Source organism: Tursiops truncatus, chromosome 19 (genome assembly GCF_011762595.2).
Source record: "Tursiops truncatus isolate mTurTru1 chromosome 19, mTurTru1.mat.Y, whole genome shotgun sequence".
In the NCBI taxonomy this organism is placed as follows: domain Eukaryota; kingdom Metazoa; phylum Chordata; class Mammalia; order Artiodactyla; family Delphinidae; genus Tursiops; species Tursiops truncatus.
The window spans coordinates 52,356,660-52,379,683 of record NC_047052.1 but is presented as its reverse complement, the minus strand read 5'-3'; the positions used below and the strand labels follow the sequence as shown (position 1 = coordinate 52,379,683).

At 54.1% G+C, this 23,024-nt stretch overlaps 1 protein-coding gene and 1 long non-coding RNA gene across 2 annotated transcripts; one reads left to right on the top strand and one right to left on the bottom strand.

Moving 5' to 3' along the window:
- Window positions 1-1,341: 1,341 nt before the first annotated feature.
- On the bottom strand, window positions 1,342-5,940 carry ACP4 (acid phosphatase 4). Its single transcript, XM_033844043.1, has 11 exons — window positions 5,839-5,940; window positions 5,662-5,766; window positions 5,502-5,588; window positions 4,202-4,348; window positions 3,799-3,897; window positions 3,515-3,610; window positions 2,695-2,827; window positions 2,524-2,606; window positions 1,988-2,112; window positions 1,575-1,753; window positions 1,342-1,498 (listed from the first exon to the last, which is right to left on the bottom strand). Exons 1-11 carry the CDS (start codon window positions 5,938-5,940, stop codon window positions 1,383-1,385), a joined length of 1,272 nt encoding a protein of 423 aa, XP_033699934.1. The 3' UTR covers window positions 1,342-1,382.
- Window positions 3,730-21,955, top strand: LOC117309179 (uncharacterized). Its single transcript, XR_004523448.2, has 8 exons — window positions 3,730-4,024; window positions 4,672-4,909; window positions 6,134-6,196; window positions 7,314-10,574; window positions 10,670-10,729; window positions 10,826-11,373; window positions 11,886-21,177; window positions 21,267-21,955. It is a non-coding gene; the product is annotated as an uncharacterized lncRNA (long non-coding RNA).
- Window positions 21,956-23,024: the final 1,069 nt, after the last annotated feature.

Genomic DNA, 23,024 nt, shown 5'->3' with positions numbered 1-23,024 from the left:
CGTGCTCATGACAAGAGGCTCCCTTGGGGCCCAGGGCAGGTGGCACAGGGAGGTGGGTGGAGCCGGGCTTGTCCACACATGTGAGGATGGGGCTGCTGACCCCTGCCCTATCCCTCCCATGCCCACGGTGTTCTGGCAGCTGGGGGTGGTTCTCGAGTCTGGCTGCCCAGCCCCACCTCTGATCCTCCAAGCCTCCCCCATCTGACAGGCACCCAGTGGCGGTTACAGAGCACCCACTGCACACCAGGCTGCCCACCGACAGCCTAGTGGGGTGTTGACACGTTTGCCTGATTATGCAGACAGGATCATTGGTGCCCCAGACTGTTGCCTGGTATTTGGCGTGTGGAGAGGGCAGAGCCGCCTCCTGGGTTGCAGGGCTAAATGCAGCAGCGCAAGTACAGGCCTGGGACGGCCTGGTCTGTGACCAGCACCACGTGAACCTGCTGTGCGGTAGCGTTGCCTTTCCTCACGTTCAGGGCTGTCCTGTGGAAGCTGCCTGCCTGCGCCGCCCGCTAGGGCAGCCACCTGCCACGTGTGGCTAATGAGTGCTGGGACTGGCTAGTACGACTGGGACCTGAATTTCACATTTTATTTACTTACACAATGTGAATTCAAACAGCCACGTGGCAGCCAGTGGCAACCATACTGGACAGTACTTGGGTGGGATCCCGGGATCCCGCCCCCTCCAAATCGTAAGTATAGCAAATGCTATGCTAGGTAGCCCAGAGGGGATGCTCTCGCCCCCCTCCCGCCACTGGCTCGCCGGAGGCTAGTTAACCTGATGGAGGAGTTGTGTGTGCCAGAGGAGATGGCGGTGCAGAGATGAATGCTTAGCCCAGAGTCAGCCTCCAGGTTGGTCCCAGCAGGCTGGCTGTGCGGCCAGGCTCTGAGCCCTGACCGTAGCTCTCCCACTACCAGGCGGGCACCAAAACCAGGCTGAGTGAGCTGGACCCTGACAGTGCATGACCCGTGGTGGGGAGGTCGTCACCCTGCAGGCTCGCACACATCATGTGTGCTGCACCTACAAATAGAGGTTCCCGCACGTACACCACGCGTTCCTAGGCGTGTATAGAAACCTGCACATAAACACTGGCGCACGTATCACCCACACGTGCAAAGGAGCACGTAAGCATGTGCGTGTACGTCGAATACGTGTATACACAGATCCGTGCAGGAGCATATGTGAACAGACATCCACACGTGTGTGCACACACGCATGCGCGCTTGAGCCCACACACACATAGGACAGCTTGTGACTTGGCCTGGGAGCCCTCCCTGTGTCCCCCGGCGCGCACAGTAAGTCACAGAAGCCAGAGCAGCGGGTGAGCAGCTGTGTTGGGATCCAGTGTCAGCTGCGGGGGAAACGGTGCCGGTTCCGTGGCTCACACGGGGCGCCCCCAGGCCCGCAGGCAGCCGGCTCTGCAGGCCAGCAGGCCCAGCCCCGTGCTGAGGGCTGCCAGCACAGCCACGGCACCAGCGAGCAGAGGCACCGCGGTGGCTGCGGGGAGAACGGGGGCGGGGGTGAGTCTCCAGACTGAGCCGCCCCCTCCCACCCCAGCACCGGGGGCGGTCACCTGCGGGGGCGGCGGGCTCGTAGAAGCCATGGCAGGGGACCCCGTGAGCCGGAGGCCGGGCGGGGGCCGTCAGCTGGCGGAAGCGGCCTAAGGGGCAGGCCGCCGGGCACCCGGGGAGGCTGAGGGTCAAGGGTAAGCCAGCAGAGTCGTTGCGGTAGAAGAGGGAGATGGTGACATTCCTGGAGGGAGAGAGGAGGTGGTGGTACCCAGGCCCCTCCCTGCCTTCCCTACTGCTGACCTGATATCTGGAGGAGAGCAGCTGGGTGGAGAACTGGGCTCCTGACTCCTTCCCGATTCCGTCCCCAGTAAATTCCCCTCGGAGCCTGTGCCTGGGCCATGCCCTCTACCTGGCACCGCATCGCTCCTCCTGAGAGTTCTGGCCTGCCCATTCCCGGGTACCACCCCCTCCTCACCCTGCGTCGTCATCCGGGTCCCCAAGGCGCCTCCGGAACTCAAAGCCGAGGCAGGCGGCATAAGGCGGTGTGTGCCCATCATAGAGGCCCAGGGCCGCCTGGAGAGCCAGGAGAGTGCTGTCGTGCTGCAGGCGGATCCAGGGCTGACTCGGGGCTCCTCCAGATGTCTCCTCTCTCCTGAGCTTGTGCATCCCTCTGCCTCCCAGATGTCCCTCAGACCCCTTAGAACCAGTCCCCCCAAACCTGCTCACCCTGGAGGCAGCCCCACCAGTTACAGGTGGTCACGTAATAAAGATTGGTTAACTAGACACGAAGCATGATGACAGCTCAGTTAAAAAGCCAGTCCTTGAAGAAAAACTGAATTCTTTCCCATAACACCATCACCTCCCTCCTTCCAGATTCCATGCCTCTAGTGATATGGTCCAAGAATATGGTTTGGAGATAAGAGTTACTCAAGGCATCAGGCTGAGGTTCCATCCCTGTGCCCCTCCCATCCCTGTGCCCACGTGGCACTGCCTCCCTTCCCAAAGACTCACAGCCGAATACATGACCATCTTGAGGGGCAGCCCTAAGTGCTGCACCCGAGAGAAATTGGCAAGGATGGCATCCAGCAGGATTCCTGACAGGGCGAGACAGAGTGCTAAGAACTTCCCAGAGGAAGGCGCCTCAGCCTCCCAGCCTCCCAGCCTCCCAGCTCCACACCTCACCCCCAGACAGCTGGGCCTTCTCTGCTGCCCCGGGTGGGCCCACGTGTGCCCCAATAGCCAAAGCCGAGATCTGAGCTAGTGTCTGCAGGACATCCGGGGAGGCCCAGGATGGGAGGGGGAGACCGTGGGCTTGCTGGGGAGAGAGAGGGAGGGGACAAAGTGACCGCAACGTCCTTAGCTCTTCGTGCCCCCCTTAGGCCCTCCTGTGTTGCCCCCATCAGCTGCAATCCTCTCTCCCGACCCTCATGGGCTAGGTCTGGTGGGGTGGGCGATAGCGATTATTAATTAAGCATAGGAATGACCATCATTCCAGAAGGCCTTCTCCAAAATCCTTGGGTCCAGAGCTGTTCTAGAATCAGACGTTTGGAATTTTAGAAAGGTACAGTGGTGAGGATACCTTATACCTCATAACACATCCAGTGGGGTCTGGGGCAGCCCCCTTAGACATACATTCCCGTAAAGTGGGGTAAGAAAAGACTACCAGCGTCATGCAGCTTCAGGTCAGCTCCTGCCGCCGAAGCCGTAGTTACCGGCGCTTTTCCGCTTATGGAACTGGGGGATTGGAGTTGCAAGCACACAGATTGAAAGGCCTCGCTGTGTGCCAGGCGCTGTTCTAAGGCATCACGTGAATTAACCCGTTTTGATCTAAACAGCAACCCAGGGGGTGTTGATACGTGTGTTGCCATCCCCATTGTGTAGATGGGGAAACTGAGGCACTTAAGTGACTTGCCTGCGGGAACACAGGTAGTGAGCGGCAAAGCTGGGATTTGAACCCAGGTGCCATAAACGACTTGGCTGGGTGGGTGAGGCAGGGACCCACCTGGCAAATAAGAGTGTCCAGAACTTTCCACGCCCTGCGGAGCGGCTCCCCGACCAGCGACAGCCCCGTGAAGTTCTCCAGGTGAGTCAAGAAGTCCTGGATGCACCGGACTGGGCTGGGTGAGCCTGACAGACCTCCGAGCCCGGCGGGTCCCACGAGGTCCTGCCGGCCCCGCCCCGCTCCACTGGCCCCGCCCTGCATCGCAGGTCCCGCCCTATCCCGCCAGCCCCGCCCCGCCCCGCCGGCCCCGCCCCATCCTGCCCCACCACACAGGCCCTGCTCACCGTCCAACCCTCTAGGGCCGTCTGGTACTCGGCGGCCTCCGTGGCCTCCCTCAGCAGCTCCTGGTATCGGGGACAGCTTCGTGTAGGGAACCTCAGCAGCTGGAGAAAACGGAGGCTCAGCGGGGACAGCAGCGTGACCGGGGCCCGACTGCAGGCGGGGGGAGTCGGGCTGTGGGGCCCTGTCTCCGGTCCAGCGTCTCTCCCAGATCCGGCTGCACAGTGTCGGGTAGGCGGCTCACCCCATCAGGACAGCTCAGCCCCAGGGAAGGTCTGGGTGTTCTGGCTCCCGGGAACCACCCATCCAGGCCCCGAGCCTCCTCTCTCAGCCGCTGGCCCTCTCCGTCTCTGGGGTCCCTGTCTCCCTCCATCCCTCCCACCTCCAGGCCCTGTCCAGCCCCCTGACCTTGTCCTCAGTGACGGGCACCGTGTGCACAGGGATCGGCCTCCAGGTGGCCTCGGAGCGCCCTGGGGCGGCCTCAGGGAAAAGCCCCGCTAGGTTGGCCTGAGCGCTCTCCAGGGTCCGGTCAAAGTCTGTGCTGCGAATGTACACCTGGGTGCGGTGGGGAGAGGCCAGGCCAGGGTACCACGGTCAGGGTCAGAGGTCAGCTATAGCAGCAAACCAAAAGCTTCAGATTAAGTTCAGAGTCGAAGTTCAGGTGTTGGGGGTCAAAACTCAGGGCGGGTTCAGGGGCTGGCCTTCAATTTTGGAAGCTGGGATCAAGGGCCAGAGGTCAATCAGGAGCAGTTGGGTTGGGGGTCAGAAGTTGGGTGGACATTGAGGATTAAGGGGTCATTTGAGTCAATGAAAGTCAGAAAGGAATATCAGGGGCTTCCCTGGTGGCGCAGTGGTTAAGAATCCGCCTGCCAAAGCAGGGGACATGGGTTCAAGCCCTGGTCCGGGAAGATCCCACATGCCGCGGAGCAACTAGCCCCGTGCGCCACAACTACTGAGCCTACAAGCCACAACTACTGAGCCTGCGAGGCACAACTACTGAAGTCCGCGCCTAGAGCCCGTGCTCCACAACAAGAGAAGCCACCGCAGTGAGAAGCCCGTGCTCACCGCAACTAGAGAAAGCCCGCGCGCAGCAACGAAGACCCAACATAGCCAAAAGTAAATAAATTAAATAAATAAATTTTTAAAAAGTAAAGGAATATAAGAATCGCTGGAGGCTGGAAGTTAGAAGTCAAGATGAGGAGGGCAGATTGGAGGTCATGGGGTCAGAGTTCAGTACATGTGTATCAGGGATCAGAGGTCAGGGGTCAGGAGGAATGATCCTAACTGGGGATCTGTCAGGAGACAGAGGAAGGTATAGGAAAGTCAGATTTGAGGAAGGGTAGAGGTCAAAGTTTGGAGTCAGAAGGGCAAGTAGAATCAATGAGGGTCAAAGACAGAATCAATCAAGTTTTGGAGTCAGAGGTCAGAGGGTCTGGTTGGAGTCAGGGGGAGTCAGAACACAGAGGTGGAGGACAGAAAATAAAGTCAGAGATGATGGAGGTCAGAGGTCAAGATGTGACTCAGGTTGAGATAGAGTCAGAGGTCAACGTGGTTTAGTCGATGGTTCAGGGGTCAGAGATCAGACATAAGGTGCAGGTCAGGTTGATGGGGGTCAAAGGCCAGAGGTGGAGGCCAAGGGAAACACTAGAGTCAGTGGAAGTCAGAGGTGGAAGGTCAGGAGGTAAGATGGAGGTCAGTAAGGCAGTACCTCCTCCCGCCGGTACTCAGGGCTCAGAAAATCCTCGTAGCGACTCCTCAGGAAGCGGCCCAGCTCCAGCTGCTGGCGGACCCCTTCCTGGGGACAGAGCAGGCTCAGCGGACCCCTCTCCACACTGCCCCACCCCTTGCTCCCATCCCCAGCTTCTCACCCCAGTCAGCTGGCCCAGGCCACGTGGCCACAGGGTAGATACAGCCTCCTTGTGCGGGTCAGTGGGATAGGAGGCCAGCGGGGCCCGGTCGCCATGACGGAACACCTGGGGAGGGGACCAGGTCAGGGCTGGCCTGGGGGACATGAGGGGCCGGGCAGCGGGGGTGGGGCACCTCACCACAGCCACAAAGACCAGGGGTCCCTCTGTCAGGGCCTGGGGTAGCAGCAGCAGCAGCAGGAGAAGTCCAGCAGGGTGGCCCCGAAACCCTGGCCCGGCCATTTCCACACAGCCAGACGCTGAGCTCAGCCCACTGTCTGTGCCGCAGCCCCACCTGCTCATTACCCCCGCCTCAGCAACGCCCCCCCGAAGAGCAGGTCCCAGCACGCCTCCCCGCAGAGCCCGATCCCCCAGGGCCTTTGTCAGCCTTGGATTCACCGTGGACTGACCCATTTAATCTTCACCACAACCCCAGGAAGTGTTGATCTGATTATCACCATCTCCATGGTGCAGACGGGGAAACCAAGGCACAGCAAGGGTAAGTAATCTGCCTGAGGGAACACAGCTAGTAAGTGGCAAAGTTGGGATTTGAACCTAGGAGCCCTTAAAGTGGGCACAGATGGAGGGAGAACCCCGCCCCGCCCCACATTCTAGACTCTGCCCTCCCCTCCTTCCCCACTCCACCAGGCACGTCTGTTCTTTTTCTCACCCCTTAAATGTTGGGGCTCTTTGAGGCTCTCTTGGACTTCTTGGTGACTTCTTCCAGTGCCACCCACAGCTGGCCAAAGCCAGCATGGCCCAGAAGTTGAACATGTACACCCTGGAGTTTGGACAGGCTGGGTTCAAACCCCAGCTTTGCCATATATAAGCTGTGTGACTTTGGGCAAGTTACTGCATCTCTCTGTTTCCTCATTCATACAACGGGGACAAGCATAGTCTGTTCCTTGGAGAGTTGCTTTCAGGATTAATGAGTTCAAATATATTCAGCGCTTAGAACAGCATTTCTCAGGGTAAGTACTAAATAGTGTTGGTTATGTACTGCTGCGTAACAAATCACTCTAAAACTTAATGGGGGCTTCCCTGGTGGCGCAGTGGTTGAGAGTCCGCCTGCCGATGCAGGGGACATGGGGTCGTGTCCCGGTCTGGGAAGATCCCACATGCCGCGGAGCAGCTGGGCCTGTGGGCCATGGCCGCTGAGCCTGCGCGTTCGGAGCCTGTGCTCCGCAATGGGAGAGGCCACAACAGTGAGAGGCCCGCGTACCGCAAAAAAAAACCCAAAAAACTTAAAGGGTTAGGACAGTAGCCATTTATTATCTCTCACAGCTTTTGTGGGCCAGGAATTTGGGGGTGGCTTAGCTGGGTGATTCTGGCTCAGGGTCTCTCATGAGATTGTAGTCAAATATCCACCAGGGCTGCAGTCACGTGAAAACTCGACTGGCACTGGAAGAGCCACTTCCAAGCTTACTGATGTGGCTGTTGGCAGGAGGCCTCAGCCCCCTCACCACACGGGCCTCCCATAGGGCTGCTTGAGCATCTTCACAGCATGGCCACCAGCTTCCCCCAGAGTGACTAACCCAAGGCATAGCAGTGTCTTTTATAGCCCAGCCTCAGAAGTCACCCTCTGCCATTTCCACCATATTCCACTATTTACACAGGTTGACCCTATTCCATGAGGGAGGAGACTACATGGGATATGAACTCCAGGAGGTGAGACTCACTGGGGGCTATGCTGGAGGCTGGCTCCATGGCAATGTTCTTTATTTTATTTTATTTTTGGCTGCATGGCACATGGGATCTTAGTTCCCTGACCAGGGATCAAACCCACACCCCCTGCATTAGAAGCATAGAGTCTTAACCACTGGACCACCAAGGAAGTCCCCATGGTAATGTACTTTAAATAAAGATGTCTTGTCAGCCCACTTCCTGAGTCCCCCACCCCGAAATTCATATGTTTTAACCCGAACCTCCAAGGTGATGGTATGAGGAGGTGGGGCCTTTGGGGTGATTAGGTCATGAGGGTGGAGCCCTCATGAATGGGATTAGTGCCCTTTTAAAAGAGACCCCAGAGAGCTCCCTGGTCTCTTCCACCACATGAGGACACATCGAGTAATTGGCCATCTATGAACAAGAAAGCAGGCTCTTACCAGACACCAAATCTGCCAGCACCTTGATCTTGGACTTCCAGCCTCCAGAGCTGTGAGAAATATAGTTGTGTTATTTGTTAGCCACCCCGTCTATGGTGTTCTATTATAGTAGCTCAAACAGACCAAGACAAGTCCCGTCTCAAGATCCTTAATGTAATCACCTCTGCAAAGTCCCTTAAGCCAGGTGAGGGAAATACAGGTTTTGGGGGTTGGGGTGTGGCCAGTTTGGGTCTATTACTCAGCCCGCCACACACGTAAATACAGGGGTGGCCCACCCCACTCCTCTGATCCACTTTCCACCATTCTCTGTCCAGCTCTGTGCCCTTGAGGAAGCCTCTGTCTTCATCTCCATCCTGGCCCCTGTGCCCTCTGGATCCCCCTTGGGGCCAGCCAGGGAGGGGAGCAGGAACTCCTAGGATGAGAGAGGTACTGGCTGCAGTATAGCTTCCTTCGGGGAACCCCCTGTCCCTTGAGGTTCTGATGACATGGATCTCACCCCTTGATGCCTAGAGGTGTGTATTGGTTTGCTAGAGCTGCTGTAACAAACTGGCTGGTTTAGACGTCAGAAATGTATCGTCTCCCAGTTCTGGAGGCCAGAAGTCCAAAATCAAGGTTCCAGCAGGGTCGGTCCCTTCTGAGAGCTGTGAAGAAGGATCTGCTCCCTGCTTCTCCCCAGTTTCCGGTGTCGTTGACAATCCCTGGCTTATAGAAGCGTCACTCCAGACTCTCATCATGTGGCCTTTGTGTGTGTCTGTCTCTGGGTCTCTCCTCTTCTTATAAGGACACCAGTTATGACCTGATCTTAACTTGATTCACATCTGCAAAAACCCTATTTCCAAATGAAGTCACATTCACAGGTACCGGGGGTGAGGACTTGATCTTTGGTGGGACTCAATCCAGACCCAACTGGGTGGCAGCAGCTCCCCAAGTTTCCTAAGCCCAGTGCTGCGCTGTCTTGCCAACTCTGAACGTGGGCCCTGTATTAAACTCCTTCCAGTTAAACCTTTTTGAGCTGCACCTGCCGCTTTCTGCTGCAACACTGAGACAGCGCATCCTTCCAGATTTTTCAACACACACGTTCTTTTTTTTTTTTCCTGCCGCACCACGTGGCACCTGGGATCTTAGTTCCTCAACGAGGGATCGAACCCGTGCACCCTGCAGTGGAAGCGCAGAGTCTTAACCACTGGACCGCCAGGGAAATCCCCACGTTTAAAAAATATACGTACTTTTTACCAAAATGAGATCATATCGCACATGCAATTTTGGAACAATCTCCTCCTTTCCATGTCAATAACACTTTCATCTCATCTAATACCCACTCTCCTTTCAGAGGTCCCCAATATCTCCCCCAATATCCTTTACAGCTGAGTTATCTAGACCAGAATCCAGTTCAGGATCACCCATCGAATCTGGTCTTATGTCTCTTATGGATTTGTTTAAATAGAGCAAGTCCATTTGCCTTATGGATTTGTTTAAATAGAGCAAGTCCATTTGCCTTGGTTTTTTTGGGGACACGGACTTGGAGAGACCATGCCAGTTGCCCTGTTCAGTGTCTTGCCTTCTGGAGTTTTCTGGCTGGTGCGCTCAGGTATCATTTCACAGCTGATTCATGTCATTTCCAGCATTTATGTTGCATAAAGTCACCGGGAACGCGGGATTAGCAAATACTGAATCATTGCTTCTAGGGAAAATGTGTGTGTGTGTGTCACGTAGATTATAATCTTAAATCCAAAACACTACTCATCCTGGTAGATCCTTTTTTTTTTTTCTTTTTGTTTTTTACAAACTAGAAAATTTGCCCCAGGCCACCCCACTCACAGGTGCCAGAGCTGGGATCCAAACCCATCCGTCTGGCCCCAGAGCAGGAGCTCCTCCCCAGCACTGCCCCCTCCTGTCTCTGGCCTCTGGGCAGCTCTCTGTTTGAGCTGAAACAAGAGAGCAGAGGATTGTCCCCTTGATCAACAAAGGAACGTGCGTGTCCTCAGACTCAAACCTGTAGCCACTCGGGGCAGAGATGGAATCACGGATAATGAGGGCTGACTGCACTGGTTTCCTCTGTCCTCTGTGTTTCTGGTGACCCCAAAGTTAGTTCTAAAGGCGTGATGGACCCAAAGAGATTTAGGTCTACAGACTCTCGGGAGGGCTGGCAGAGTAAAAGCCAAGGGCCGCCAGAGGGCCATGGGAGTCCCGGGCACATCACTGTCCCCGTGGCCCAGAGATGGGAAGGCTGCTGCCTCTGCCACGAGTCCTACCATTATAACTGCTGCTTCCGCCCCCAAACTGGTGACCAGGCTCTGGGAGGCTCGGTCCTCCCCCTGCTGTGTCTCTAAATCTTGCAACTGACAGATACCATTGGAGGAAACTTTGCCTGGGCCGCCTCATCTGCTCTCTGGCTTCCAGTCTCTTCCTGTTCCAAGATACTTCTTTTTTTTTTCTTCTTCTTTCATTTTTTTTTTTTTTTTTTTCTCCAAGATACTTCTGGCGCCCAGGGTTGCAGGTCTGGACTCTCCCATCTCAGATGTCCCCCTTCCAAGTTCACATACTCCATGTGACATTCTGTACCCAAATGCCCCTCTCCCCCAAGCCTCTGCCACAAGGTCCCCTTACCCAGAATGCCCTTCTCTTGTCACCGTGGCCACCATTCTGGTCTCCCAGATGACCCTCTGTCAGGCTCTGCTGGCCCACCTCCCTCTCTGGCTTACAGGCCCGGGAAAGGGAGAGAGAGGCCAAGCAACCCTGCGGCTGAGACCTCTGGCCATGAATTTTCAGGAAGTGAGGAGGGGTCCGGCAGGGGGAGGGAGGCCCGGGGTAGTGGTGGGGAGAGGGAAGGGAAGGGATGGGTCCTGACCTCTGACTCCTCCACCCAGAATGCAACCCTGGCCATAGCCGTATTCACCATCCTCACCTCCATCTACTTCTTCAACAAGGTGAGCGGGAAGAGGGCGGGGGTAGCAGGCTAGATCTCGGGCCTCTCTTCCTGTCCCACGTTTCCGTGTATCTCTCTGTCTCTTTTCCTCTCTTAGGCTCAGCAATGAGAAGACACAGGACCCCTAATCCAAGAGCCCTGCCTCTGCCCTGACCGTGACTGTGGCCTCTGAGACCAAATAAATGTGACTGAATCAGCACACCCTGCTCTATCCCACCACCCCGGCAGGCACACAGCCTCGGGCCACCTCTGTCTGAGGGCCAGGCTTCTGGGTCAGAGACAGGAGGCCCGCACTCCTGGGTCTGGGGAAGGTGAAGACTAGGGGGATAGACTATCAGGTTTGAGGCTAGGTGCCCAGAGACTGAGCTGTGTTTTGAGGGGGGAGTAGTCTGTCAGGAGCGTTTAGAGAGGGGGAAGGACATTCCAACTTTGAGTGCAAAAACACAGATAGGAGAAGAAGCAGGGATGACTCACCACCTGGTACCAACACAAACTGCTGTGTACTTCAGATTTATTCCTTCTCTCTGAGTCTTGGTTTTCTTCTCAGTCAGACAAAGGTGAAAATCTTGGACCAGTGGGCCCCAGAAGGCCGTGGCAAGGACAGCCTGAGATCAAAGATGCGAATGGAATTTGCAAGTTGCAAAGGTCTGTAGTGATGTCTTCATTGCTATATTGTATCAACGCATCTTTCTCTTTTCTTAGCAAACTCCTATTCAGCCTTCAATACCTACTGTAAATGCCCCTTACTTATAAAAGTGTCCAGACCTCCAGATATACAGTCAGTTACCAGCTCCCTCACTAGCCGCCTCCTTCCCACTCCCTGTCTCCATCCCCAGTAGGTGGAATGCCATGGGTGACACCCCAGCCTTTGGTCAAGTTTCATCCATTTTTCTCATCAGACAAACAATTTCATTTCACCTCAAGATCTGAAAAGGCAGCTTCTGAGTAGGGTGACTGAACATCCTGGGTTTCCTGGGAAAGGCCTAGAAAATTCCAATTAGAAACGAATTTATAGTTTCACTGTAATTTTAATTTGTAATAGTGTCCTCTTTAACTCTTCTAAGCGTCCTGATTTAGAAGACAGTCTTACTTATAGGAGACCTTGGTTACAATGCTAAGAATAACCACACAGGGGCGGTGTTGTACTATGTTCCCAGCCAGAAGTTGGTCAGCCCCGCTCTAGCAGGGAAGTCGATTTCCGCAAAACAAGAATTCCGAGACCTGAGCCGGGTAAGCGGTCCTTGAGGCTTAGTCCCCTCTCCCAGGGGCCTTCCTCTCTCCCTGGACCATAGCCGCGCCCCCTATCTCTCTCCTTCAGTCTTCACAGGGGTCATTCTACAAGCAGAGGTGACCTATCCTTCCCTTGGCTCCCCGGCACCCCTGGGACAAGAGTCCCAGCCCCTCAGCCTGGCATAGGAAGCTGTGTTTTGGGGTTTGTTTGTTTGTTTTTGGCTGCGATGTGTCTTCTTTGCTGCACGTGGGCTGTGGGCTTTCTCTAGTTGCTGGAAGCGGGGGGTTCCTCTTCATTGTGGTGCACGGGCTTCTTACTGCGGTGGCTTCTCTTGTTGCAGAGCGCGGGCTCCAGGCGCGCGGGCTTCAGTAGTTGTGGCACGTGGGTTCAGTAGTTGTGGCTCCCGGGCTCTAGAGCGCAGGCTCAGTAATTGTGGCACACAGGCTTAGTTGCTCCGCAGCATGTGGGATCTTCCCGGACCGGGGCTCGAACCCATGTCCCCTGCACTGGCAGGCGGATTCTTAACAACTGTGCCACCAGAGAAGTCCTGGAAGCTGTGTTTGACCTGACGCCCTCCCGTCTTTTTCTTTTTTTAATCGCACCCACCTCTTACGCCCCCTCTGTAGTATATCTTAACGTATGTAACTCACAGATGGTTTAAAGAAAAAAAAGCCGCACCCCAGGGTCTTTGCACATGCTGTACTCCCTGCCCGGAGTGCCCTTTCCCTCCTCTATTGTGTGTCAGCTCCACCTGGAAGGCTTCCTAAAAACCTCTCCCAATCAGAGTCAGCCTCCCTCTCTTCGCCTCCCCGCCACTTCCTCCCCACCCTTCTTGGCTGTGACTGGGAGCCTAAGGCAGGGGGTGCACAGAATAAATCTGACTTCTGCTGGACCCCCAGCTTGGGTCTTGGCTATCAACGTTTGGAAAACAAACAAATATTGACAAAGAAATCGATCTTTGCGTCCCTCCTCCCCACTCCCACCTCCAGGGTTTTCAGCCCTTGAGTGCTGGGTTTCTCAACCCCCTGGGAGCTACCAAGGTTGCATTTGCACAGCCACAGGCACTTGGAGATGGGTGGGGCTCAGCCCGCTGCCCGTGGGACTTCCTGGCAAGCTTTGGAAACTCCCAGAGCCCAGCTCTACCCTAGGCCACTTAAACCACAACACCTGGGGATGGGCCCTGGGCACTGATTTGGAGTTTAAAAGCTCCTCCGGAGGTCCTGATGTGCAGACAGGGTCAAGAGGCATCTGCTATAATGCATTTTCCAAAGACCGAAGAGATAGATTTTCCCCCTTGGAGCTTAGTGCATGTCTGAGGTAGCGCCACGGATACATCAAACGACTCAGAACGAGGAGCAAAAATTAACCTTTAGTTGGGAAACATTTGGGAGTTTGAAAACCAAAGATGACCAACAACATCCTTTTCCAGGGGCGGGGGCATGGTTAGGAGGCACGTGCGTATTTCAAAAGGCAGCAAGACAAGACGAATGATAGCCAGTGTCCTGGAGACCCAGAACATCCGGTGGCCAAGTACTGTCCTGTGTTACTCGGTTCCACCTGCAGGGACCACGGCATCCCAGCGTGCATGAGACTTTCCTGGTTTTAGCTCCGAAAGCCCCATAGCCCAGATATTGTATTGCTAAGTGCTGGCATAACCAGGACGGTTGGCTGCAGGTTCCTAGCCCATGTCTATAATCGTGTCTTTAGATCCAGGCCCATGTCTGTCTGTATGTCTGTCTGTCTCTCCCTGTCCATCTGTCTCTCTCCCCACTCATTCTCCTCTCCTTCAGTCAGAGTCTAGTTCCTTTCCACCTCCTCCTGGGTCTTTGTCTCTGTATCTTTTCCTGTCTTGTCTCCCACTTGGTCCCTCCCGGCAGCCTGACCTGTCTCTCGCGTCCCTTCCCTGCCTTGGCCTCCGTCTGCCACCGCGTCTGTGTGATGCTGTCACGTCTGCGTCGGTGCCCGTTTCTCCCTCTCTGCATCTCTTCCTTCACTTGGCCTGCTTTCTCTTTGCATCCTTTTTCCCCATTCTCTGGGCCCCTGCGCCCCACCCCGGGTCCCTGTCCCCGTCTCTAAATTTCAGTCTCTCTCAGCATCTCACATTCTCTGGAGTTTGATAAGGTGGGAGACCCCCCCCTCTACACTCTCCCTAAACGTCCCCAACCCCGCCCCCCAGGAATTTCCCTCCCGGTCCCCGCAGGACACCTGGGCCTCCCTCCCCAGTGCCAGACCCCACCCGTCCCCCCTCAGACTACCCCACTTGGCGGCACCAGAGGACCCGCCCAGCACAGGAGCTGCCTGAACGCCTGGTCCTCTCACATCCCCACCAGCATCAACAGAAGCAGCAGGGGGAAGGGAAACCAGCAGAGAAACAGCACGGCCCCCGTGGCTGTGCACCCCCAGCAGCCGGGGCCGCCCTGTGAGCCTCGCCAGCTGCAGCCTGGCCTTCAGGAGGCTGTGGAAGGCACTCAGCACCGCCAGTGCACCCCAAAGCTGAACGCCCGCTGACTCAGTGCAGGGCTGGAGGATGAAGATGGCTGGGCAGGCTCCCCGACAGGCGTCTTGTTAAAAGCGTCGGCCCGGTTCACCTGGCCCCTCAGGGTTCACAGGGCTGATGTGCCCAGGACCAGAAGAAGGAGCCCAAAACCCCCGGCCCAGAAAACTGCCCTCCAGGCTGTGCGATGGTTCTGTGCCCAGGTGGGCTGGAGCGCAGAGGTGCAGCGGTCGGCGGCCGCACGGGTCAGCGGGCCGCCACTGGCGTAGAATGTCAGGAAGACGAGGCCGGGGTCCAGGTGGTAGAAGATGCCACCCAGGGGCCAGCCGGGGAGCGTCCAGGTGAGGGGCAGGGGCAGGAGAACAGTGAAGGCGGCATCGGCCATGGCCTGGTGGCCAAACCAGTCTGCGGACAAAGGGGGAGGCAGGGGGGCCCTGCCCCTTGGATCACCAGGAGGTAGGAGATGAGGGCGGCCAGGGAGTAGAGGAGGAAGAGGGTCGTCCCCGGTGGGCACAGGGCTCCAGCGGGTGACGGCTGCCAAGTCTCCAGAGGGTCCTCCAAGGGCTTGATGATGCTTCTGGGACCCACAGGCCTCCACGTTAGCAAGTCCCACACCCCGCCCCCCACCAACTTCCCCGTGTCCTCCATCTCAGGGACGGCCCCCCCGTCCACCCAGACCCGGGGCGCTGTCCTCTCTCCCTTGCTTCCCCTCACCTCTCACAGTCTCGCTCTGATCCTCTCTGCCCCGTCCCCGTCGCCCTGGCCCCGTGCAGGCCTTCACCTCACCTGGCTGGACCCTCAGCCCAGCCTCCTCCCAGCCCTCCCTGCCTCCAGTTATCCCATCCAGTGCAGAGCAGACCTACCCCTCCCCTGCTCACAGGCCTCCCATGGCTCCCCAGTACCCCTGGCCAAAGTCCCGGCCCCTCAGCCTAGAGTGGAGACCCTGGGAGGTCTGAGCCCCCCTCCTCTGCACCCCTTTTCCTGTCCTTAATGCATCATCGCATCAAACCACTCCCAGAACTAGAGGCTTGCTCCAGCCTTGTGCACTTCACCCCTGGTATTCTCCAACCTCTCAGGAAGCCCGTATCTTTCAAGGACTGCAGGATCCTGGCTGTGCCAAGCCCCACGAAGTGACTACTCTTATTTTTTTTAATTATTATTTATTATTATTATTTTTTGGCCGTGCTTTGCGGCATGCAGGATCTTAGTTCCCCGACCGGGGATCGAACCCATGCCCCCTGCATCGGGAGCGTGGAGTCTTAACCACTGGACTGCCAGGGAAGTCCCGAGGTGGCTACTCTCACAGCTCCACTTTTCAGATGGGGAAACTGAGGCTCAGAGGAGGAGATTCACTTGCTCAAAATCAAAGCAGACAAAAGAGAGACCAAGCCTGGATTTGCACCTGTATCTGTGACCTCAGAGGCCGGGATGTTAACTCGGGGGTCCTGATCTGTTTGTGGGCCTCAGTTTCCCCACTCTGTTTCCTCGTTATCCTGAGCCCACCAGCAGGTGGGAGGCAGGCGTCTTCCAGGGTGTCTGAGCAGGAGCTGGAGGACCCAGGATGGGGAGGCTCACAAGTGGCTAGAAATCAGAGAGCTGGAAATCAGAGGGGCCACCACACAGGGTCTGAGCATGGGCCTCAGTTTCCCCATCTGTGAACCGAAGGATCAGCTTGTTTGCTTGGGCGCTGTCTTCCCATCGCCTCCAGGATGAGGTCTGAGCTCCTCAGCCTGGCATTTGCAGTCCTAGCTTTTGGGGCTCCACCCACATCACCAGTTGCCTAGCTCACCACTTCCCTTCCTTCTGCTCTGGAGTTCCTAGAACAAGCCACATGGTTTCATGCACACATGCACACACCCAGCCTTTGTCCTTGCCATTTCCTCATTCTGGACTTGACCCTATTGTTCCAGCCAACAAACTCCTACTCAAGCTTCAGAACCCGACTGAGTGCCACCCTCCCCAGAAACCCTTCTCTGACTATGACACACCCCACCAGACTAAGTCAGGTATCACCTTCATTGCATGTAGGGTCTCTGAGAGGTTCATGCTAAGCTAAGGGCAGGAATGAAATGTCAACTACGTATGGGGCAACGTGCTATGACCTTCACATGCATCATTTTAATTTATTCTTCCAAGAACAAATCATGTTTGTTCAAAGATGTTCCAAGAACATCTTCCTCACATTGTCCTGTGAGGACAATACTATTGCTGTCCTCATTTTATCAAGGGGGAAAGCTGAGGCAAACTTAAATAAATGAGCCATTCAGTAAATGAAACAACTCAGAAAAGAATCCAGGTTGACCGACTCCAGAATCTGAAGTCTTAACCATTGTATTATTTTGCCTAAACAAAAATTTTTTTTTGATGTGGACCATTTTTATTGAATTTGTTACAATATTGCTTCTGCTTTATGTTTTGGTTTTTTGGCCCTGAGGCATGTGGGATCTTATCTCCCCGACCAGGGATTGAACCTGCACCCCCTGCATTGGAAGGTGAAATCTTAACCACTGGATTGCCAAGGAAGTCCCAACAAAGACGTATTGAATGAATAAATGCATGAATCATCCTTGAACAACCAACCCACACAATGCTTCAGGACATGTTTGTAAAGTGAATGAATGTATTCCCATCTTTACCTGGCAAACTTTACTCATACTTTAATTCCCAATGCAAATGCCCCCTCCTCCAGGAAGCCCTCCCTGACTTTTCCAGGCCTAGTCCTTCTACAGTCCCTCTTCCTCCCTCGGATCCCCTCCAGACTGGAACTGTCTGTGCCCTATTTATCTCCTATACCAGCCTGGGAGCCCCTGGAGGGCTGATTCATATCTGTGTCCCCAACATCTCCCAGCTTAGGACCAGGTCACATGAGACCTCAGGACGTATTTGCATGCTCAGCTCATGGTCTGGTGACGGATCAGGAGGAAGAAGAGGCTAAAACCCAATGATGAGGAAGACATGCAAAACCTCAGGGTGGTTCTCCAGAAAAGACATGGCTGGAGCTTCAGGACCTAGAGCAGACTGAGTGAGCACTATACCAGGAGTCCAGAGACAACCCACCTCCTCGTATGACCAGATCCCTCATCTCTGAGCTCCAGTTTTCTCAGCCGGAGAACAAGGGTCCATGGACAAATTGGGTAGTGAGTAATGAGCACATCGCAGACTGCCATATTGGATCCTCCCAAGGGCTCCCCATCACCCTCCGCACCCCCCATTCCCCCCACCTCTAGGCCTTTGCACCCGCTGTGCCCCCTGCCTGGAGCGCCCTTCCCCACACCTCTTCCTCACATCACTCAGGTCTCTGTTAACGGTTGCCTCTTTCAAGTGTCTAAACCCCTCAACACTCCCTCTCCCCTTAATCCTCCTGCTTTCCTCTCCATAGCACTGATGGTCATGCATTGGTTTTTAAAATTGTAATGATTTAATTGTCTGTCTGCACCCCTCCCCACACCCCACCCCAATGCTGTAACAAAGGAATTCCATAAGAGTAGGGATTTTCATCCTAAAACAGTGCCTGGCACATAGTAGGTGCTCAATAAATATTGTTGAATAAATGAATGAATAAATGTGAGTAGGGAACCCCACGCTCACTGTAGTAGGCAGATGAATGGCCCCAAAGATGTCCACGTCCTCCTTCCGGAACCCGTAGGTATGTTACCTTACATGGCAAAGGGGAATGAATGTCTCAGATGGAGTTAAGGCTTCTAGTCAGAGGACTCTAAAATAGGGAGAGGAGCCTGGATTCTCCAGGTGGGCCCAATATAGTCACAATATAGGGATTCTGATATGTGGAAAAGGGAGGCAGAGAGAGATTTGAAGATGCTACCTGCAGGGCAATTCCCTGGCAGTCCAGTGGTTAGGACTCCTTGCTTTCACTGCCATGGCCCGGGTTCAATCTCTGGTCAGGGAATTAAGATCCCGCAAGCCGCGTGGCATGGCCAGAACGTAATAATAAATATATAAATGAAGATGCTACCTTTGGCATTTGAAGATGGAGGCAAAAGCCATGAGCCGTGAAGCGGGGACAGCCTCTAGGAGCTGGGAAAGGAAAGGAAAAGGATTCTCCTCTAGAGCCTAGTGACACCCATCTAGGACCTCTGACCTCCAGAATCATGAGATAGATGTATGTTGTTTGAAGCCACTACGTTTGTGGGAATTTGTTCCGCCAACCATAGGAAAATAATACACCCATTTTATAGACCAGCCATTTGGAGGCTCTCTGAGGGCCAGGCACCCAATCGCTGAGTTTGCCCCCTCAGTAAGAGGCGGTAGGAAGTTGGGGACAGGCCTCAGAGAGAGGAGCATCTGGACCCAGACTGGCCAAAGGAGAGGCATGGAGGGAGGGGTCAGGCTGTGGTGGGAGGGATGGGGCTGGCTGTGGGGAAAGAGGGGATGCGAGTGCTCGGCTCTGCCAGGCTTTATCTTGCGGTTCCTGTGGGCTTCAAAGTACCCACGACTGGGAGGCGGAAGGAGTAGCAGGGGATCCCACATTAGAGCCCACTACCAGCCTCTCCCTCCCTCCACTCCCTCCAGCCCTGTCTGTCCCACTCTCTCTTCTCCATACCCACCGCCTGGTCCCTACTCAGGCCTCCTCCTCTTTCCCTGGACCCCTCCCCCCTCCCAGCCTTCTTCTGGTCTCTGTCCACCCCCACGGGGGCCCCAGAGGATTCTTTCTACACCCAGGGTTAACCCTATCCCTCCCCTGCTCACACACCTCCCATGGCTCCCCAGTGCCCCTGGACAAGGACCCAGCCCCGCAGCCTGGCGTTCCACGGTCACCCATCAGAGCCCTCTCTCTATTTCACCTCCCACGGCTTCACCCTAAAGCTCTGGGTGCCACACACCTGGTACCTGCTCTGTCACAGCCATGACCACCTTGGTTCTCACTGTCTGTGTCCGTCTCTGCCACCAGTCTGCAGCGTCTTTGAGATCAGGGTTCTGGTCTTACTCCTCCGGGGTCCCCGGCATCACCCACCACAGGGGAGGCCCGTGGTGGGGGGTCCCCACTTTCGAGTGAATCATTTAACACTCTAGAAACCCAGGTCTTGGTCAGCGTGAGTCTGAGGGATGTAGGGCAGCACATCATTCATTACAGTCCATGTCCCAGGCATGGAGGACCCAGAAACAACGACACAGACAAGGGTGTAAGGCTGTCACGTTGCCTTCCCTTCATTTTATTCCACACAAACAAGGATGGGGACCGGGAAATCCAAGCACAGCTCACCGTGACATCCAAGGTGCTGAGTTTGAATCCGGATCCTGACACCTTGACCCCGGCTGGGACCCTGGGTAAGTAAGTCTCTACCCCAGTGAGGCTGCGTGAGAATTGGAAAGCCTGCGGGTGCTCAGTCAACAGGAGTAGAACCTGTGACTTTGCAGTCGCAGGGGGAGGGTTTCAGGTGTCAGGGGGTGAGGCGTCTCATGACAGCTATTTTCCGACATTTGATGACAGTCTGTCTGTCCCCCGCGGCTGGGAGCATCTCAAACCAGGCCAGGTTCGGGGCGCCGCCTTTCCTCTCTCCTTGCTGAGACAAACAGAGGTAGTGATTAAGAGCGCGTAATTGCCTCCCTCCTGCCTGGGAGGTAAATACCTTTCTGTAGGGTCCTACCGTTCAGGACTGTCTTTCCTAGGCTGTGAGCTGCGTGAGGGCAGAGGCTGTGTTCTTGTCAGGAACGCTTGAATCCCTACTATGTGCTCCGTCAGTACTATGTAGGGACAGAGTACGACGTGGAGGTGGAGGCTGTGGACCCTGAAGGCTAGAGAACGTCAGCCCCTCCCCCTGTAATGTTGGCCCCGTCCTCTGGAATGTCGGCCCCGCCCAAGGAATTTCTGTGCCTCCAAGGTGGGGGGTCTTTGTCTCCTTCACCTTTTATATTTAGTGACTAGAACCACGCCCTTCACCTGACAGGCACTCAATAAACGTAAATGGATGGATTAGTGCAGTCAGACCGCTCAAGTCTTGACTACCACTCACTCGCTGTGTGACCTTTGGTAAGTGACTTTACCTCTCTGAGCTTCAAGTTTCCTCATCAGTGGGCATAATCGTACTACCGCCCTCACAGGGTCGAGATGTGGAGTTCACACGTTTATAAAGCTCTGGACAGGACCTGGTGCCCAGGACACGATCAATACTTGTGAGCTGTCCTTATGGGATGAATGAAGGGGTGAATCGCCTTCTTAGATTCTCATAGAAGTCTTATTAGAGAAGGATTTTCAGTCCCTAGTTGGAAGAATCCGAGGTTTAGGGCATCGTCCACCTCCCGCCCCCCACCCCCTTCACAGAGGCTGATCAAGGAAATGCTGATTCCCGCGCTGGGCCACGCGGAGAGGCTGCTGTCCCTCTGGGTCTCAAAACCCACCTCACCAACCATGCGAGGCTCTCCCCAATCAAAGACTACGATCTCCCCAGGAGAATCCTGAAGCGGCTGTGAAAACCACAGAGTCTCCTTGAAAGACTGCTTAACCAAATTCATTAGAAAATCAATGCAAATTAAAAACCTCACCGGGATCCCACTAGTCACCTCTGAGAAGGCGGAGATCAAAGAGTCTGACATCGCGGTTGCGTTGCGTTGGCGAAGCTCTGGGAAACCGCCTTTCGGAGCTCCCTGTGGAGGAGTCTAGCAACATCTAACACGCCCTCTGACCCTGCCAGTCCCCGAGGAAAGAGCTATTCTAACTGATGACAAGACTGATAATAGCAAATACGTCACACCTCCGAGGTGCCAGGTACGAACTAAACGCTTTATCCACATCAATACACGTAATCATCCCAGTGACTCTTTGAGGGAGGTGCTGTTATATCTCATTTCACTTAGGTGGAAACTGAGGCATAGAGAGTGAAAGCAACTTGACAGGTGTCACCCAGCTATAAGCAGCTGTCATGCCATTCTGCCTTCTTGGAGTGTTCACCGAAGTACACAGGTACAAATGTAAAAGGATACTATTGTTGGAGAGGCAGAGAGAACATCTTCTTTATACTATCCACTTTTTTTGTTGTTGTTAAATTCCTCATTAAAATCTGTCCATGTGGACTTCCCTGGTGGTGCAGTGGTTTAGAATCTGCCTGCCAATGCAGGGGACGGGGGTTCGATCCCTGGTCCGGGAAGATCCCACATGCCGTGGAGTAACTAAGCCTGTGCGCCACAACTACTGAACCTGCATCCACAACTATGGAAGCCCATGTGCCTAGAGCTTGTGCTCCACAACAAGAGAAGCCATTGCATGAGAAGCCCGTGCATCGCAAGGCAAAGAGTACCTCCCGCTCGCCGCAGCTAAAGAAAATCTATGCGCAGCAACGAATACCCAATGCAGCCAAAAATAAATAAATTTTTAAAAAGTAAAAGTACTTTCCTTTAAAAAAAATCTATCCATGCTTTCTTTCAAATTTTAGTGCGCTTACATTATTATTCTTTTTCTAGCCTCTTGAATTGTTTTGCTCATCTCCTTTCATGTGAGCATTTTTCTGAATTAGCATCTGAAGCTACAGCTCTTCCTCAGAGTACAGCTTTGGCCCCACCTCACAACTTTTGTTGTGTACTGTGCTCATTTCTAAATGAATGGCACTCCAGTTTTATTCTTCCATTTAACCCAAGAGTTACTTAGAGAGTTTTGAAATGTGCAAAACAAGCTGAGTGTCTGTGGTTATTCTTCATTATTAATTTCTAATTTTGAATGTGGCCTGCATTATTTCTGCTTTTGGCAATCAACCTGTGCTGTGTTTCTGACCCATAGTCTATTCTTGGGAAGTGGGGAGAATATCATTGCAGGACTCTGATTTTTTTTTTAATGCTATAAAGTTCATTATTGGCACAACTAGGAAATTTTGAATTTGGATTGTTTATTAGATAATATCAATGTTAAAGTTCTTGAGGGTGGTAATGATATTATGGTTGTGGTACAGAAATGGCCTTGTTCTCAGGAGACACAGATTAAAGAATTTACAGATGAAGTAGCATGAGGTCTGCACCTATTTTCAAAAGGTTCAAAAATTTCTAGAGGTGCTTCTGACCACTGGGTCCATCAAGGGACAGCGACTGTGCTGAGGGCTCCTTCCTTCAGCCTCCCAGAACTCACATCTCCCTATGGGTCTGTTCATCATGGCGGATGTACCATGGTATGTATGTTTGTGTATGGAGAGAATAGATAGATAGATAGGTGTATATTTAAACAGAAAAAGAGAGATACACAGATAAGTAGAGAAAGAGAGAGAGAGAGAGAGAGAGAGAGAATATATGGGGATGGGCAAATATTAACATTTGATAAATTTAGTTGAAAGGTGTATTTTATTATTCTGGTAACTGTAGATTTGAGATGTTTCCGATGAAAAATTTTAGAGGAAAAAGGCAAGGCAAGGCAAAAAAAAAAAAAAAGATTTACAAGAAAAGTTAGGATAGAGGTTATCTCTGAAGGAGATGGAGGAGTCATCGGGAGGGGGAGGGAGAGGAGTGCTAGGGTGGCTGACAGTGCTCTATTCCATGACCTGCAAACTTGCATGGATATTCGCTTCATGATAAATCAATTCCTCCACTTCTGTTTTTGTATTGTTCAAAATGTGGGTTATATGGGATATCTTT